We start from the raw sequence: 16,651 nt of genomic DNA on the forward strand, positions 1-16,651 counted from the left end.
CGAATACCATTTCAAACATACCTTTTATCATCGTCCAAATCCTAACAGCTAATGAAATGGTACAGTATGTTTGAAATTAAAATTGGGTACTGTAATTAAATTATTTTACCCATTTTACCCTTTTATTTTTCAAATAATATTTATGTAAGATTACACATTTAAGTGTTGTTTGATTAGTTCAAATACTTAACATAAGCTCTAGGTCGAAGTTATTTGAGATTAAATATATTCTAATATTTTATAGTTCGACCTATATATTCTTGTCAATTACATATTTAAATTAACTAAAATATTTTATTTTTAATATATTTTATTTTTCTAATCAACTTTATAGTCAAATAACATATATTTTAAAAACTTAAACCGAACAAGAGACAATAAAATATTTGGTCAAACTATTTAAGGTCGTGTTCGATTAGGGTTTTTATTATGTATCTTCATTAATCACATTAAATCATTTATATTTTTAGTAAACTCAAATCGAACAAGGTCTAACTTAGTTTTATTGTCATCAAATTGTTAGTTTTGAGTTATACATTTCTTTTTTATATTAATCACATCAATCAACGTGATTTTCAATAATTCAAATCGAACGCGTCCTTAGTTTTAATTGACATAAGATAATAGAATATTTGGTCAGATTACATACATATCTTTCTTCATTTTAGTTATTCGAGTAATCTCGCAATAATTCACTATCATATCTTATATTCTTTTATCTTTAATCGATCGCTTTATTTAAATGATCAAACCTAATATTAAAATATTTTTTTATTCAATTCCTATAATTTTTTTAGTAAAAGTTTATATCTTTAGTCTTTATATTCATTGAATAATTTACAAAACTAAAATTATTTGATTATATGTTAATTAGTAAATAAATATCATTTCATATCAAAAATCTTATCTAGTCAAAGAAAAAAAATATATATACCAATTTTCATCACATTTGTAAGTAATATTTAAAAAACAATTATATAATAATATATATATATATAAAGACACGTACACAGGTGTCCCTACATGCAAAATAATCACCATTCTTTTTCTCTCTCCGACACACATTTTGATTGTTTCTCTCTCTCTCTCTTTCTCTTTCTACTACAGTCATTCAGTATTTCTCTCTCTACGCCGAAACCTAGTGAATTAGGGTTTCCGTTCATTTCGCACCTCAAATCTAAACTCCAGTCTCTTTCTCTCTCTACATCTTGAAATTATTCAGCATCTTCTTGAGAAGATCTATCTGGTGATATCAGTTTCTGAACCGGAGAAGGCCGATCGGGTTTTGCGGTCGCGGTCTGATAAAAGGTAACTTCTTCAGCTAATCTATCTTATCCGGTTTAGCTTTCTTTTTCATTTTTTCGTTAGATGAGGATTAATTCTATGAGATGATTGAATCAAAGTTTTTCAGTTGATTTGGTTTGTTATCTATCTGTTTGTTTTCAGTTACAGCGCCTGAGTTATTTAATTGACGTAAGGATGTGTCATTTCATGTGATTTGTTTATCTGGGTTGATGTTTCTTTCAAAATTTAATCATTCTGAATGGTTTTTTAGCTCAATATATTTGTTTTCACCTCGATTTGATTCTTTGAGGAAAAACCCTAATTTTTTTTCAGTATGCTTGGAGATGGGGGTGGTAGGTTTAGAAGGATAAGTATGGGTTTATATATAGAGAGAGAGGTTGATCGATCAAATGATATGGTTGTTTATGTATCTATTCATATATGTATAGATCAGTTTCATATGAAATGTTCTTCTTCTTTGTCAACTTAATTTGATCAAAGGTTGAAACTTGAAACCCTAGCGCAGCATTTTGATTTATTTTTCTTTCGATTATCAGATTTTCACGGTTCATAGAATCTTGCAACTATTCCCATTTTTATTGGGTATATATGAGTGGATAAGGAAAGTAGATTTTAGTGGTGTAAATGGCTCCACGTATATCAACAATTAGGGTTTTATATATTTATAGTGATGTATATTACCTTAAATAAATCAAATATTTTTTTGACTTTTGATTTTCCAAAAGATATGCTGTTATGTTTTCTTATTTTTTCATCCCAAAATATTTCCAATAAACATTTATTTTGCTTCGATCTTCATGAATTTGTGTACTTAATTTCATATTTCCCAAATTTTAATTAATTTATTTTAAAGGAACAACAGTCTTGCATTATATAGTTTCACATTTCAGATATAATCATTCCATAAATTCATGATCAATATAAATTATATGCAGTTCATTTAGTTGTTCTTCCCCAATCATATATATATATATATATATATATATATAATGTGTTGTTTTGTTTATAAATTTCAGAATGGAAGATAAAGAGGGAAGCAATTCAAAAAAACCTATAATGATAGGCACACCATCTCCATCTCCATCGCGGATACAATCGCCGATTAAGATCGAAGCAATACAAATTGACCTTTCTGGTTATCCTACACTCGAGCAAAACAAGAGTTCTCGATGCAGCTGTAACCATAATTTCTCCATCCGGTAAGCTGTCTAGTCTCCCAATGACCTAGCTAGCATGTTCATGATCATGTATATATGCATGTATTTTGATATGAGAAATATTATGGTTAATTTGATCCGGTTCATCATGGTTGATTGTGTTCTTACTTTTTGAGTATAATTTAATATTGATATGTATTTTGGATTATATATAATACAGTGGATATACTGCTGAAATGCGAAAGAAGAACATCAATGCATGCTTCCCATTTCCACTAATGGTTGGAGATCAGTCAAGAAACAGATTGCCTCCTTTAGAGGTTCCTGATTTCAGATATTGGAAATGTCAGCATTGTGTTAACGAGATTAACAAATTAGCAAGTGTTGCTGCATCATCCAATATTGGTGGAGATATTGGTAAGAAGGATTTACAGCTGCCCGGAATTATGGAGACAGGATTAGGAGGAATATCATCAGTTAATGGTATGAATCCTTTGATCAATTTAGATGGTGTTGAGAATCTTGGAGTTCCTTGCAGACCTCCTACAATATTAAGGCCTACTAGTGGTATTCTTGATCATTCTCCATCTAGCCAGTTGAATGTAAACCGGGCTGATCAATATCAGAATCGTCATTTGAATGAAAAGAGACTTGGAGATCAGGCTGCTGGATGTTCTTTGTCTTCCCTAATCGGTAATAACGAAATTTCTGGGTTTAATTCAAGAGCTAGTTATGAGAAAGGTAAATTATATATGTAGTTTCTGGTTTAATTATTAGAAATATTTATGTAGAATGATTAATAATTGTTCTTTTGAAGCAGCTGTACTTGGATCAAGATCAAGATTGCCAAACTTCAGAACTACTGGTTCAAGTACTTTCGGTCTTATTGATAACAATAAGCAAATACTGCAGAAGAAATCAGATAATGGAGCTGGAAGTTCCAATTCTACCAAAAGTAAATCTTTTTTTTTTATATATTATTTGATTTGTATTCTTCTTCTTCTTCTATTTTTCTTGTTTAATTAACTCTTGGTTTCAGCTGGAGAAACTGGCATAAGAGCGATGAACACGGGTCAGGAGATCAATCGGTCTGTGTTCTTGGGTGGCAAAGGTATAACATGAACAATGTTTGTTTGTTTGGTTTATTGTTTATGATATCGGGGGAACTATAATGGGGTTTTGATGTTGGCCTTAGCAGATTTAAGACCGGGCAGTTCTAGGCAAACTGAAATGAGGAACTTGCCTCCTCAACTGACCAACCAAATTCAGAACAGATTGACGAAGATGAATCGTGAAATTGAAGTTCCTTTGAACTTGAATAGAACTGGATGGTCTTCTTACACTTCTCTCCTAATGGGTATTCTTCTTCTTCTCATCATCTTCTTCTTCTTTTCTCCTTGTTCTAATTTGATTCCTAATTACTACAGGAATAGATCAGGAGAGAACTGTACTGGAAAATCCTCAGATGCCAAGATTGGCTGAAGAAGGAGTTGGAAATAATAATAATAATAAGAGGAAGCGGATTATTACAGATCATGATTACAGTCAGAAAACGCGATCACTGACTGAGCTGATGATGGATTCAGAAAGAAAAGCCCAAGCCCGAGATGTCCATGTCAAAGATTCTGGAAATGCTGCTATTAGTGTTGATTCTATCTCGATTTCCAGTTCTTCATCTAAAGAATCAGAAGCTCGTAAGAATCTCCTGGGCTTGGCAACTGAGTTTCGAACACCGCCTCGGGGAAGAAAGAACTTACTTTGTGATCTCAATGAAGAAATCCCACCATATTTCGAGATGCCTATTTCAAACCATCAGGATCAACCTCTCTTGGTAATATGATGATGTTGATGAGCTCCTTAATTTCAAATTCTTGAATCAAATGTTCAGTTTTGATTATTCAAATCTTTAAATTTATATATTGCAGGAACTATCTTCTGGTGGTGGTGGTGGATTGTCGATGAACGATCAACAAGTGATAGCAACAGATGAATATACAACTAATCATATAATCGAGCTTCTTGCAAAAAATCTATACAAAAGACGACAGAATGTTGCAGAAAGGACTTCTCCAATATTGGCTGCAGGAAGGAATTCTGGAAACTATCAAGTTAATCAAGCAGTTGTAGCTGCTTCAGCCAATCTCTACACAAACCATTACAACATCGGGCAACTCGCGAAGAACACAGAGATTAGTAATTTCTCAAAGCATCAAGTTGTAGAATCCGGGCAGCCTTCAAGTCCAAAGATTAACATTGAAAATTGGATCAATCCGAGCAGCAGCAGCAACAACAACAACAACAATGTCGGGGAAAAGGAGATAAGTATTCCTCCTCCAAAGAAGGTTGAAAAAACAAATAGTCTATCACTTTTCGAGAAATATACAGAGAATCCATGGATAGGTAAGCGGTTCAAAATCATCGATCTTAACAAAGAAGCAACAGATCCAAATGAAGCCATACCGGCTATGCAACTTCTCAGCCTGAAGAACGCCACAGGATTTAAATTCAACTCTGGTTTTACCTTCGGTTCTTGCTCTTCTCAAAAAACCTGGGGATCATCTTCTCCAACCGAACCTGAACCTGCTATTGCTACTCCTACTATCAAGTTTGGTCCTGCTTATCTTAATACGGGGAAGAAGGAAACCATAACACCTTTTGAAAACGCATTAGTTCCATTAGTTCATGAACCGGAAACCATAACTCCTATTCAAATCGAATTAGGTCATGAACCAAGTCAAACAAACGGTCAAGCTTCTATTTTGAATTCTGAAAAGGCGAAACCTAGAAACAAAAAGCCATTGAAGGAACGTTGCAGTAGTAGTAACGAGGGTTTAACAAAATCGAACCGATCCAAGCATGGTCCTTCAAGGAGTATAAGCATCAATGACTTCTGCAGCATCAATAGAAACCCAGCCGAGTTTACTGTCCCCGGGGCGAAGAACGAATACATGATCTGTGGTAAGGATTTGAAATTCGAAAAGGGATTTGGAAAGGCGAAAGGGAAGGGAAAGGTCGCGATTTCTACCAGAGGAAAGCGTTCGCGATCTCGTGCGATCGTCGATGGGAGAAAGAAGAAGAAGAAAGAAGATGCTCATCATTTCAGGTGAATTCTTTTTCATTTGGAATTTTAATTTATGGATTTTTAGAAAAAGAAAAATACAAGTGTGCTGCTGTTATCTTTGTTTGTACTTTTATTTTTATCTTTTTTAAATCTTAATTACTGTAGATTCTCAGAATTGATATTATCCAGATTTGAGTCTTTATCTTGACTGTTGAAATGGGATTTTTTTTTCTTTCTTTTTCATATAATTGTAAACATGTTTTAATTTAGATGTTTTTTTACTAAATGTTTTCTATCATTATAGTATTTGCACATGCTTATTGAACCTTATTTGTATTACAAAATAATCCCTCTTAATTGCAATTTTGCCTTGATTATATTGATCTTTATGACTTTAAGAAAAACTAAGAGTTGAATCCCATATCTGGTAACATTGTGAATCTTTGTATTTGTATATATATTTATATTGGAGGGTTTCAATTTTCTTTATGTTTGTTTATTATGTTTTTCTTAAAAGGTGAAAATTTGAATTTAATCAAACTTATAAAAAAATTCTATCAAATTGAGTTCTTATTGATTTACTATTATCCATGGTTGAAATGATATATTTATAAATTATCCCCTTAACTAGTAAAATAGGTTTTATTTTATTTTTAAAAAATTCAAATTTTAATAAATATATTTATTGTATTTTATATTTGACTTTTATTTTTATTTCTCTTGAATGCACTTTGATTTGATTAATAGTTGATTTGTCTTTTTAGTTACCTAAATGTTTTGTGAATTATAAATAAATTTATATAATTTATTAAAATTTTATTGACAATAATATTTATAAATTAGTTTTTCATGTTTAGTTATTATATATATATATATATATATATATTTTGTTATATTCAACTATTAAACACTATCATGATAAATATTTCAAAAAACAAAAATAACACCTAGAGTAGTGAATGCACAAGATTTTTCAAAAAAAAAACAACACTGACAATGAGTTAAACTATATTGACTAAAGTTTTTTTAAATATACTTAGAGATATTTTTTCTAATTAAGATATTAGGATTACAAAAGATAAAGTTCAAATACTTATTTATATTGATTTGGATGTAAATGTAAATATAATCAAATTCTAGTTGAGTGATACACTGATATCCTGTTGGCACGAGTCACTAGAAGGGAATTTGAATTCTAATTTTTTTATTAACTATCCTACTGCATTTTTTTTTATAATATTGATAAAAAAAAATTTGAATCTTTTGATATTAAATTGTTGGAATAAATAATAACATTATAATAATGAAAAATGTTAATAATATATAATAAAATGATGTAAAATTAATTTAAATTATTCTAAAAATGATATTAAATATGTTGATTTTATATAAATTAACAATTATTCTATATTATAATATATATCAAAATAATTAAACATAAAATATGTTATTATAATTATTTTTCTCAATTTAACTATGTCATTAGTTTTAGTTATTGTAACATACTAAGTTAATCTTCGTACATAATAAATCATATAATCTTCTAGCCTAGCTGCAATAAAAGTTGGATACCCCCAACCTTCTTATCGTAAATTCTACATTTGATTAAATGGTTAAATGTGTTTGCGAGTTATGTGATTAACCCTTATGAAAAAAAAATCGTAAATATTGAGATATTGTTGTTAATATAATATAAACTATTCAATTTAAATCTTTCTTCCACACCAAAAGTTAATTATCATTTGCAAAAAACCATTACACCCTTGTATTAAACCTTTAACCATTAGACTAAAATGGAGTTAATTATCATTTAAATTTGTTGATGATTTACATTTATAAATATTGAACAATGCTCAAAATGAAAATGAATGAGAAGGCAATCTAATGACTGATAATAAAACATTATAATATTTTTTTTGTTGATAGCCTTGAGGGTTTATTTATCAATTCTCCATTTCATTGTCAAATATAAAAAAGAATTATACTAAATGAATGAGAATGCAATCTAATGACCGATAATAAAACATTATAATATAATTTTAGCCAATCAGGTCTAAATTGACCACCTTTGAAAATTATATATGAATTAAGTCTGGTCCTTCTTCTGACTCAAAGCATTGTTCCAATTGGTTCAGTGAGAGTTAAAAGAAAATGTCCATGGTCATGAATAAAAGTGGTATATTTGTAACTAAAAATTCAATTGTGGCTTCTTAGCTAAATTCCAATCCAAGTAAAAAAATAAAATTTCAAATAAGGCCAATTATGAAAAAACAATCTTTGCTTCAATTAAAGAACCTAAAATATGATTTTAAGTTAACATGGTGAAAATGGTACAGAAAATTAGTGCAATGGTGGATTTAAGGCTGAACAAAAATGTAACCAGCTGTGTTTGGGCAAAAAGAATTGGGAAATCAACAGTCATAGCTGGTTTCATACGATCATCTCCACTTCTCTTCGAGCTCTTTTTTCTCGGATAGATACCATGTTACGAAGATTGCTACTAAAAGAACAAATATTGTGATCAAAAGTAACGCATAGCTGAAATCCTCAGTGAGCGAGTCATAGGTTTTTGAAGGTGCAATCCGTGTGAAGAAGAGATCAACCCCATACGTGAACACAAGTGAAGTTGACTCCAGCTTTGTCGGAATCGTCACTATTCCTCTCAGCCCTTCAACTTTAAGGCCATGTGTCACGTAGGACTAACAAGAAAATCACAACTTTTTAGTATAAAGACGATGTAAGTTGTAAGAATCTTATGTAAATTATAGTTACCTGTGGAATAATTGGTAGTGAATCTGTAAGAGGAACTAGTCCTTCTTCCCTTTCAGCTTGTGTGGGATTAGCTGTTCGACGAGGATCCACAAAACGCTTGTCAAGAGCCAAAACCTGTCCAGAAAAATTATGTTAACACTTGATCTAAATGATTAAATACTTATTTGAGTTCAAATTTATTTAATAACTACTATTATAAAATTAAGCTACAAAATTTGCCTTAGGTAAGTTTGAATGATTGGACATTAATCAAGTTAGTCATAATAAGTAATAACTGTAAAATAGTCTTAAGTATTTTCTAGACATTTTTATTTTTCAGAGACATAATTCATTTGACACTTGAAATTCAGTTTTCCACCCCAAGAGATTAACCAAACTTTCAGCTAACCTGATCACCAACAGTGCCAATGAGAAGATGTCTTGAAGTAATGCCCTTGGCAGTTGATGTAACTGCTACAACCTTAACAGTATGGGCGAAGAAATAAGATTGCGATTTCGTTAGAATCTCGGGACGAGAATACGACGAAACAGGAGATGTAAGGTTATGCTTTCCAACAATAAGCTTCAGAACATCTTTGTTATCCTGTAGATATAAGATTTTTTGTTAAACTCATATCTGTCGAACTTTCATAAAAAGTAAAAATAAAAACTGAGAGGTTCAAAGGAATCTGTACAGCTCGTGATTGATCATAGATCTCAATGACTGACATCTCGTATCTGTGTGCTCTAAGATTGAAGTAGTGGTAGACAACCCAGTTCTCACTGAAAACCTTCAAACAGTATGGAAAAGTTGGTAAAAGTAAAAGAAAATTCAATCGAGAAAAACATTAATGCAAATAGAAATGAGAACTTACTGCATGGACCGGACCCTGGGAACCGTGATGTACCATGCGGTTCAATATTCGACCAGTCACAGTATCTATTAGATACACAACAAGCTGAGATTCATCCGGGGTGGCAGAGCCAATTTCACCACTAGCCTTTGGTGTTACCGTAGCCACAAAAACTAAATTCTTTGAAATATATTTATACATCAATTCTTGCTCAGCCATAACCTTAGCTTGCGTATGGACCACCTAAGCGATCAAAGATAATTGTTATCAGGCCAGATAATAATCAAGAAATCTTTAAACAGAATGATACATTTTTCCCATTTTTTTTAAAACATGGTCTTTTCACTGCCATGACCCCCACCCCACATACACACTTCTATCAAAGTACTTTCAGTGAGAATCGAACTTGAGATCTCAACCTCTTTAAGCTCAAGATTCAGCTATCCTGGATGGGTAATAAATGGATAATGTAATACCTCATTGGGTTTCCTTGTCACAGTCGCAATAATTTTCTCTGATTCAGAGGGGAAAACAATAGACCATAAGTCTCGAGAGCTGAAACAGTATTTATCTTCAACCTCTAGAGTACATGTACTCTTCAAGGTATGGCCTTTAATGATCCCGGTATCAGCTTCAACCGAGTACCAATATACATTTGTGAACTCACGTTGGAAGATTTCAAGAGCCTCAGTATTTGTTGGGTATAAGTGTGCATTCCCATGAGTATCTATTAACAAATGCAGGCGTTGTTCTGTTGAATCAGTAAAAGGAAGCGGAACAACTTGCGAAATGGAGTGAACATGGCCCCAGGGATTAACCTCGTTTCCTGTATAAACATCCACTACAGAAAGAACACCAGGATTATCGAGTTTTGAACCGCATCTTCCAACTACAAGAACAGATGGGTTTTCATCCAATGCATGATGATGTGGAACCTGCCAATGGTATAAATTAAGTCCAACTGGAAATTCACATCCTTCTGACTTTTGAAGGGAACGGAGTAACTGAGACCACACAATTCTCCCATCTCCTGTATGTAAAGCAAAGATTTTCCCCGATTTGGAAAGCACTATGAGAAGCTTCCGGAAGCCATTATGGTCACGTGTCATCTTGCTTTTCCCAGAGCTCTGTAATCTGATTTTCTGAATTTCAGCTACCTCATCAGGTGTTGCAAGCATTAAAGTTCCTTTAACCTTCAAGAGATGGCCCTTCCAAAAATAGAACACCATGTCACAAATCCAAATTCACGGCAGCAAAATTTAATAACATTATATGGATGAATGCAATAAAAAATAGCATTGAGTGATCAAAACAGTTACAATGCCAATAACAGAAGCGAGAGAATAACTGAGATGGAATACCAATATGAGAAAGTTTTACACATGCAGCAAAACAATGGCTAAATACCATTCTTTCTTCATTTTTTCTTAACTTGGATGAGGGGAAAATAACTAATGTAAGAAACTTCAACAAAAAGCAAGCAAATAATGCATATTGTAAAGATGTTAGCTTCTCCTTCTCTTTTACAAGATAAAGCGAGGGACATGTGATTTTGCATATTGTAAGAGGGACATGTGATTTTGCATGAAAAGCTAGTGATCAAAGCCAGAAAAGTTGGTTCTCTAAATAATTCTTGAATTGGTCTACCTAGAAAGTATCAGCTACAAACCCTCAGATCGATCTGCCCTTATCAAACAACGGTATAATCATGTTTATGTAAAAAAAATGCTAAAATAAAAGTCTGGACTTCAATGTATAATACCTTAAGCCATTCAAAAAGAGTCTGCTCTACTTTCGCCACAGAAACACCTTGCTTCTCTATAGGTAATTCTGACGTTGTTACATCAATTATAGAAGCAAGCCCATCCTCCCTAGTCCAAACAATCTCACCTTGTTGGAGTAACAGAAGTGAATGGTCTTCCATAACAACCAAGGCCCTAAATCCGTAAGACCTGTCTGTTTTAATATAGTTGTTAAGAAAAACTTTATGCACAAGCCCTCTCTTTTCTGTCATATCTATTCTCTCAATAAGAAAATCATTTCCCCAGTCTTCAACATCCTTCACTGTTTGTTGAATCTTATCACCATCGAGCTGAATAATGGAAAAGGCAAAGTGGCCATCTGAGATTGGGAGAACATCACTAAGAGCTGCTGCATGACTGGTTTTGCTCAATACCACAAATTGGCCTTCATCTGTAACTTTAACGAATGTAGTATATGTACCAACGTTTACACCGAAAATCCCTGCAAGCTTAGATTGCAACAGTGTAGCCTTTCCAGAAAGATTGTCAACAATGTTTGAAATATGTGTTTGCTGAAAGCTAATTTTTCCATTCCTGATCTTTACTGAGACCAGATGTGTCTGAGTTGCATCAAATGCCACAAAGGTTTCGCCTGAAACCAACACTATCTCTCCAGAAAAGCCACCAGGAGAAGCCTCGCTTTCATACTTCAGCAAATCACCAGTATCGGCATTAATTTGATAGGCAGCAAACTGGGAAGATCCGATATATCCTACAGCATATATCAGCTCACTCCCAAAGGGCTGAACCAACTGTTGGATTTCAATTCTGCAATCAGGAGTGCATCTATTAAGTAAACATTGCCCAAAGAAGAAACTAAAATGCTAACAAAAATCATGTACCCTTCATCTAGTTCCTTCTTCCAGAGAAGTTCACCATCGACACTTGAAATAGCATGTAAACACCCGTTCCCATAGGCAATGATCACAGTATCCTTTTCAGATTTTCCCTGCATATACAGAAAGATGCTGATATTCAATTGTTTCCCATAAGCATTGTGTTAGCTCTAGAACAGACTATTAGCTTGAGTCATAGGTTACAAGCTTCTACGAAGATTAAAACATTCACAAATCATTATTGATGCCTGCAGCTAGAAAGATTACTAGAAGATGGTATCCATATGTACTGATAAGAAAAGACTTGAAAACTTTCTACTGATTTTCAAAATCCTAATATAAAGAGAACACTTTCCACTTAGGAAGGATGACAAAGTCATTAAATTGCTGACCTAGTTACATATTCAATATACTTCTAGAGAATGTCTTATTGCAAATATAATAATGGGGTGTTATTACACAGGAAGATTGCAAAAGGGACCTATTTTCAGAATTTCCACACAACATATTTTTCCAAGCATTGACAATCAAATGCCTTGAGACGGAATGGGAGGATTAATGAAGGAGACAGATGCGATATATAACATTTATCCATGTCCAACAGGAAACATTTGATATGACAACTAACCGGAACGAGTAAAAATGAGTTTGAGGGCTTTGAGCCTGAAAGTGAAGACTCCCACGCCATCTGTCCATCAGGAAGGTTCCATGCTCTCAGTGTACTTCCAGCTGATGACAAGGTAATGACATCTGGCAGAAAAAGAAACAGGGGAAATATTCTCTTAGCATGGAATTGATATATGCAGAAAATATACAAACTTGAACACCTCAGCCAATTAACAATCTCAATTTCACCAAATTATAGCATTCATCTATAATAGAACATGGAAACTCCAAGGAGTTAAGAATAATTAATATGATAACTAACTACTAAGATGTACTAATATATAACTAATTTATAATGATTGAACATATATTCAACATTAAACTTATCATTGACTACTCTCTGTTACCATCAATAAAGGTTTGATTATCATTACAAACGAAATCCACAAACAGAAGTAAGAATTTAAGTTGTGTAACAAGATGGAGGGAAATTACATTTTCCAAGTGCTATATCAATTTGATCGATAACATCACCAGCCCCAAGAACATGTCTCCAATCTGCAAGTCCAAACCAAACGAATTTATTAATATCTCAATAAAATTGATATAGCAGCAGATGAACATACAAATCTCGCCACGACGAAGATCGAGAGATGCGACGACATTCTCTTCGGTGGAGACTACCACTCTCTTCCGTCCAGCCTTCTGTGTGTGGAAAACAGCGTGCTTAACCTTTCCTATATACTGCTGGTGCCTGAAATAGAAATCTGATCAGTTTAACACTAAAGGAAGCGAGATCACAAATGTTCTTAATTGCGTATGGATGATGATGGAAATTAGACTAACCAGTCCATAAGTCCGACTTGATCTTCATAGAGGGAAGATATGGTGTATGAAGAAGACAATAAGATGAAAAGCACAACAAAAACCCTAATCGCCATGATTATGGCGACTAGATATCAGTAATCACTCTCTCAAACCGGAGACTATCTTTCACTTAGAGATCTGAGGAGAGGCGAGCTTCCTTGCGGAGAGATACCTAATAAACTAAAAAAAAAATAAAAAAAAAAAGCAGGCCGGCGTCGAAATTGAAATAAGCTCCTCTAAATTACCATATATGAAATATTAGTCCTCCAATTTTAACTGAAGTTTTTTTTTTATTCTTGATTTTATTAACGTCAGATTAAAACGTAATTACTTTTTTCAGTATCTGTTATCTTTAGAAAAAATAAATGTTTTTAAAACTAGTTAATTATTATTATTTTAATTTTTTTTAAATATAAATGAAATTAGGATGGTTCTCATATGGACTAACCTATTATTACACTTGGATCTAATTTAATAGATTAATTATTATTATATTTAATTGAATTATATATAAAATTTGCATTTAGTCTTTAAATTATCAAGTTTTACTGATCAGCTCATTTGCTTGATTTTTATTTATTTATTTATTGAATTTTATGAAGAGAGCATAATCCTTTTTCAGTAAATTTTAAGAAATTAGTATGATTTACTTTAACATAAACAAAAACAATTTTATTTAATAAAAAACATTTTCTCACTTAAATTCTTATAAAATTAATGGCTCATAAGCAAGTGACGATGATTATTATTTTTGAGAAAAAAAAATGATGTTATTTTTGCTCAAAAATGATTTATTGTGAAAATTAATAATTCAATAATCTAAAAAGCAACTTTTTAAAAACCAATTATTTCTAATCTGTAATAGAAAGCTTGACCAAAATGACGAGCTTTGAGTTGGGAAGTCTCTCACACCCGTGAACATTCTCTCTCTCTCTCTCACTTTCTTTCGAATCTCTCTTTTTTTCTTTCTATTTCCAGTCTCCATCCTCTCCGGCGGCGTCCCAGCAATCGTGTGTCCTGTTCTCAGATTGAGAGAACAGTGGGCGATGGCCATTCGCCTTGTTCTTCCCTATTTTTCACTGCACACGATCAAACAACGAATGCTCGATCAATCATTTGGCAATAGCTAACCTTCCCTCTATAAAAGATCTCCGATTCTCTCTGCTATTCACTGGGTTATGAGATCGGACAACCCCTTTTACACTGACTCAAAATGGGTAAACTTTAATTTTTCTCTAATCATTGAGCTCAAGAGGTTTCCCACGATTGGAAGGAGCTTCAAAGTTACTACCTTTATGATATTGCTTTGCTAGAAGTCACTCTGTTTCTGATTCCTGCTTATTTTGGATTGAGCTGTTGGATTTCTTACTTTTCTTCGTACAACGTCGATGGGTATCCCTCAAATTTTGTAGTTTTGTATTAGATCAAATCTCCTCAAGTTTCTTTTTCCAGATCCGCCAGCCGTTGTTGAAATTGACAGAGATATGTGAAGAAGTTCAATATAATAATTTATGGTGCCCATTAAAGAAAGAAGATTCTTGCTGATTTCTCTGTTTTATCTGTTCTTATATATGGAGTTTCATGGAAGGCAATTTCAATTTCTACATATTGGATATTATTAAACTCTGTAGAAAGATTTGGACGTTTCAATGGCTTCAATTCGAAGGACACTGTCTCCTTTGCCTAGACCTGGTAGTGTTTCAAACGGTGAAGCAGTCTCATTAGCTTCTCCTTTGTCCAGATCTTCATCTGCTCAGCCTCAATCTCAATCCCATCATCCGCCAATCGGTGTTCTTTCTTCTTTGCTTAGTTTTCTAGACTATCTGTTGTATAGGATTCAATACTCTATACTTGGTCTTTTCTCAAATAGATCTTCAAGGCCATTAGAGAGGTCAAAACTGAAAGGACAAATTTGGAGGAGATATATTTTCCATTTCATCATATGTTTCGCTGCTGGTATTTTTCTTGGACTCACACCATTTGCTTCCACGAATCTCTTCTTCAAACAACATCAATCCTTCTCTTTCGACACAGTTCCTCCTCGTCTGGAAACGAACTCGACCCCATTAGTAGATGGTTCTGTTTTGGATAATGAAGAAGTCACAGAGCTGGTTCAATTTGATCATCTGGGTTCTGACAGGGAGTTTCATAAGCTTTTGATTGTTGTGACACCAACGGATTCAGGTCCATTTCAAGCATATCGACTGAACCGTTTGGGACTTACGTTGAAGCTAGTTCGATCTCCTCTTTTGTGGATTGTGGTGGATTTGTCTTCTCAGTCTGCTGAAACTGAAACAGCTGATATTTTGAGGAGAAACAGTGTCATGTATAGGCATCTTGTCTGCACTAACAACAACTTGACTGAGGCTAAAGATAAAAGAGTTCACCAAAGAAACACGGCATTATCCCACATAGAAAAACATCGTCTTGATGGAATCGTGTACTTTGCAGACGAGGAGAATATTTATTCGGTTGATCTCTTCGAAGATATGAGGAAGATTTTGTATGTCCCTCTTCTTCTTTTTTTCTCTAGATTGTTGTATTTGTGTCTGCTTAGACATAATTCATAATTTTAGTATTCTCTTTTTGTGAGTCTCACAGGCGATTTGGGACGTGGACTGTAGCGAGATTAATGGAGAGAACCGACGCTATCCTTGAGGGCCCCGTTTGTAATGAGACACGAGTTATCGGGTGGCACGTACATGGAAGAGTTAGAAGATTTCGAAGATTCCATTCTGAGATGCCCGGTTTTGCCTTTAACAGCACCATACTTTGGGATACGAATAGATGGCATCGACCCACTATTGAACCGATAAGGCATGTGGATGTTGTAAACGTAGGAGATCAAGTGAGTTTCATTATAAGTTAATCTGTCTTTTTGTTATTGTTGTACTTATTATGGCTTGTGATTAACCAGACTATATGTGATTAGGCGAGTTTCTTCATAGCACAAGTTGTGGAGGACGAAAGCCAAATGGAATGCTTACAGCAGAACTCATCAAAAGTTCTTGTTTGGCAACATCATTCTGAATCATCGAATCCTTATCCTCCTCGGTGGCATATGAAGAACAGTCTTGATGTGACGATTCCACTGGCTTGAAAAATTGTTTCGTTGGATCTGCAATGGTTCAAGATTCTACTATTGGATTGGTTGGAGGAGGAAACTAGAAGCAAACGGTTGCCTTTGAGAATTTTTTGACACGATTTTTTATAGTTTTGTGTCTTTGAACATTGTTTGTTCTTCTAAGCTTCAATTAATGCCCTTGGAAAGTGTGAATGAATGTATTCATTGAAGTTTAGATCTTGTGTAATCCATGTTGTTGTATCTGAAATAGCATTTCAATTGTTTTGTGACATTCATTGGCCATCTCTTAGAATTGTTTGGCTGGATAAACCAACTCCTGTAAAAGTA

General features: G+C 33.5%; 3 protein-coding genes across 3 annotated transcripts; 2 read left to right on the forward strand and 1 right to left on the reverse strand.

Moving 5' to 3' along the window:
* The first annotated feature begins 1,120 nt into the window (after positions 1 to 1,120).
* LOC124928879 lies at positions 1,121 to 5,569 on the forward strand. The gene is made up of 8 exons (XM_047469127.1): positions 1,121 to 1,308; positions 2,322 to 2,504; positions 2,683 to 3,203; positions 3,283 to 3,417; positions 3,502 to 3,573; positions 3,661 to 3,819; positions 3,890 to 4,293; positions 4,388 to 5,569. The coding sequence occupies exons 2-8, from the start codon at positions 2,323 to 2,325 to the stop codon at positions 5,567 to 5,569; spliced, it is 2,655 nt and encodes an 884-aa protein (XP_047325083.1). The 5' UTR covers positions 1,121 to 1,308; position 2,322.
* Positions 5,570 to 7,706: 2,137 nt separating this feature from the next.
* LOC124932898 (ER membrane protein complex subunit 1) lies at positions 7,707 to 13,394 on the reverse strand. The gene is made up of 12 exons (XM_047473607.1): positions 13,219 to 13,394; positions 12,999 to 13,126; positions 12,868 to 12,930; positions 12,395 to 12,516; positions 11,773 to 11,879; positions 10,891 to 11,698; positions 9,605 to 10,336; positions 9,150 to 9,371; positions 8,970 to 9,065; positions 8,684 to 8,878; positions 8,296 to 8,409; positions 7,707 to 8,222 (listed from the first exon to the last, which is right to left on the reverse strand). Exons 1-12 carry the CDS (start codon positions 13,311 to 13,313, stop codon positions 7,962 to 7,964), a joined length of 2,943 nt encoding a protein of 980 aa, XP_047329563.1. The 5' UTR covers positions 13,314 to 13,394; the 3' UTR covers positions 7,707 to 7,961.
* A 736-nt stretch (positions 13,395 to 14,130) lies between these two features.
* On the forward strand, positions 14,131 to 16,595 carry LOC124931596 (probable beta-1,4-xylosyltransferase IRX9H). Its single transcript, XM_047472103.1, has 3 exons — positions 14,131 to 15,742; positions 15,841 to 16,087; positions 16,172 to 16,595. Exons 1-3 carry the CDS (start codon positions 14,889 to 14,891, stop codon positions 16,337 to 16,339), a joined length of 1,269 nt encoding a protein of 422 aa, XP_047328059.1. The 5' UTR covers positions 14,131 to 14,888; the 3' UTR covers positions 16,340 to 16,595.
* The last annotated feature ends 56 nt before the right edge of the window (positions 16,596 to 16,651 follow it).

This window comes from Impatiens glandulifera, chromosome 3 (assembly GCF_907164915.1).
Source record: "Impatiens glandulifera chromosome 3, dImpGla2.1, whole genome shotgun sequence".
NCBI classification, from domain to species: domain Eukaryota; kingdom Viridiplantae; phylum Streptophyta; class Magnoliopsida; order Ericales; family Balsaminaceae; genus Impatiens; species Impatiens glandulifera.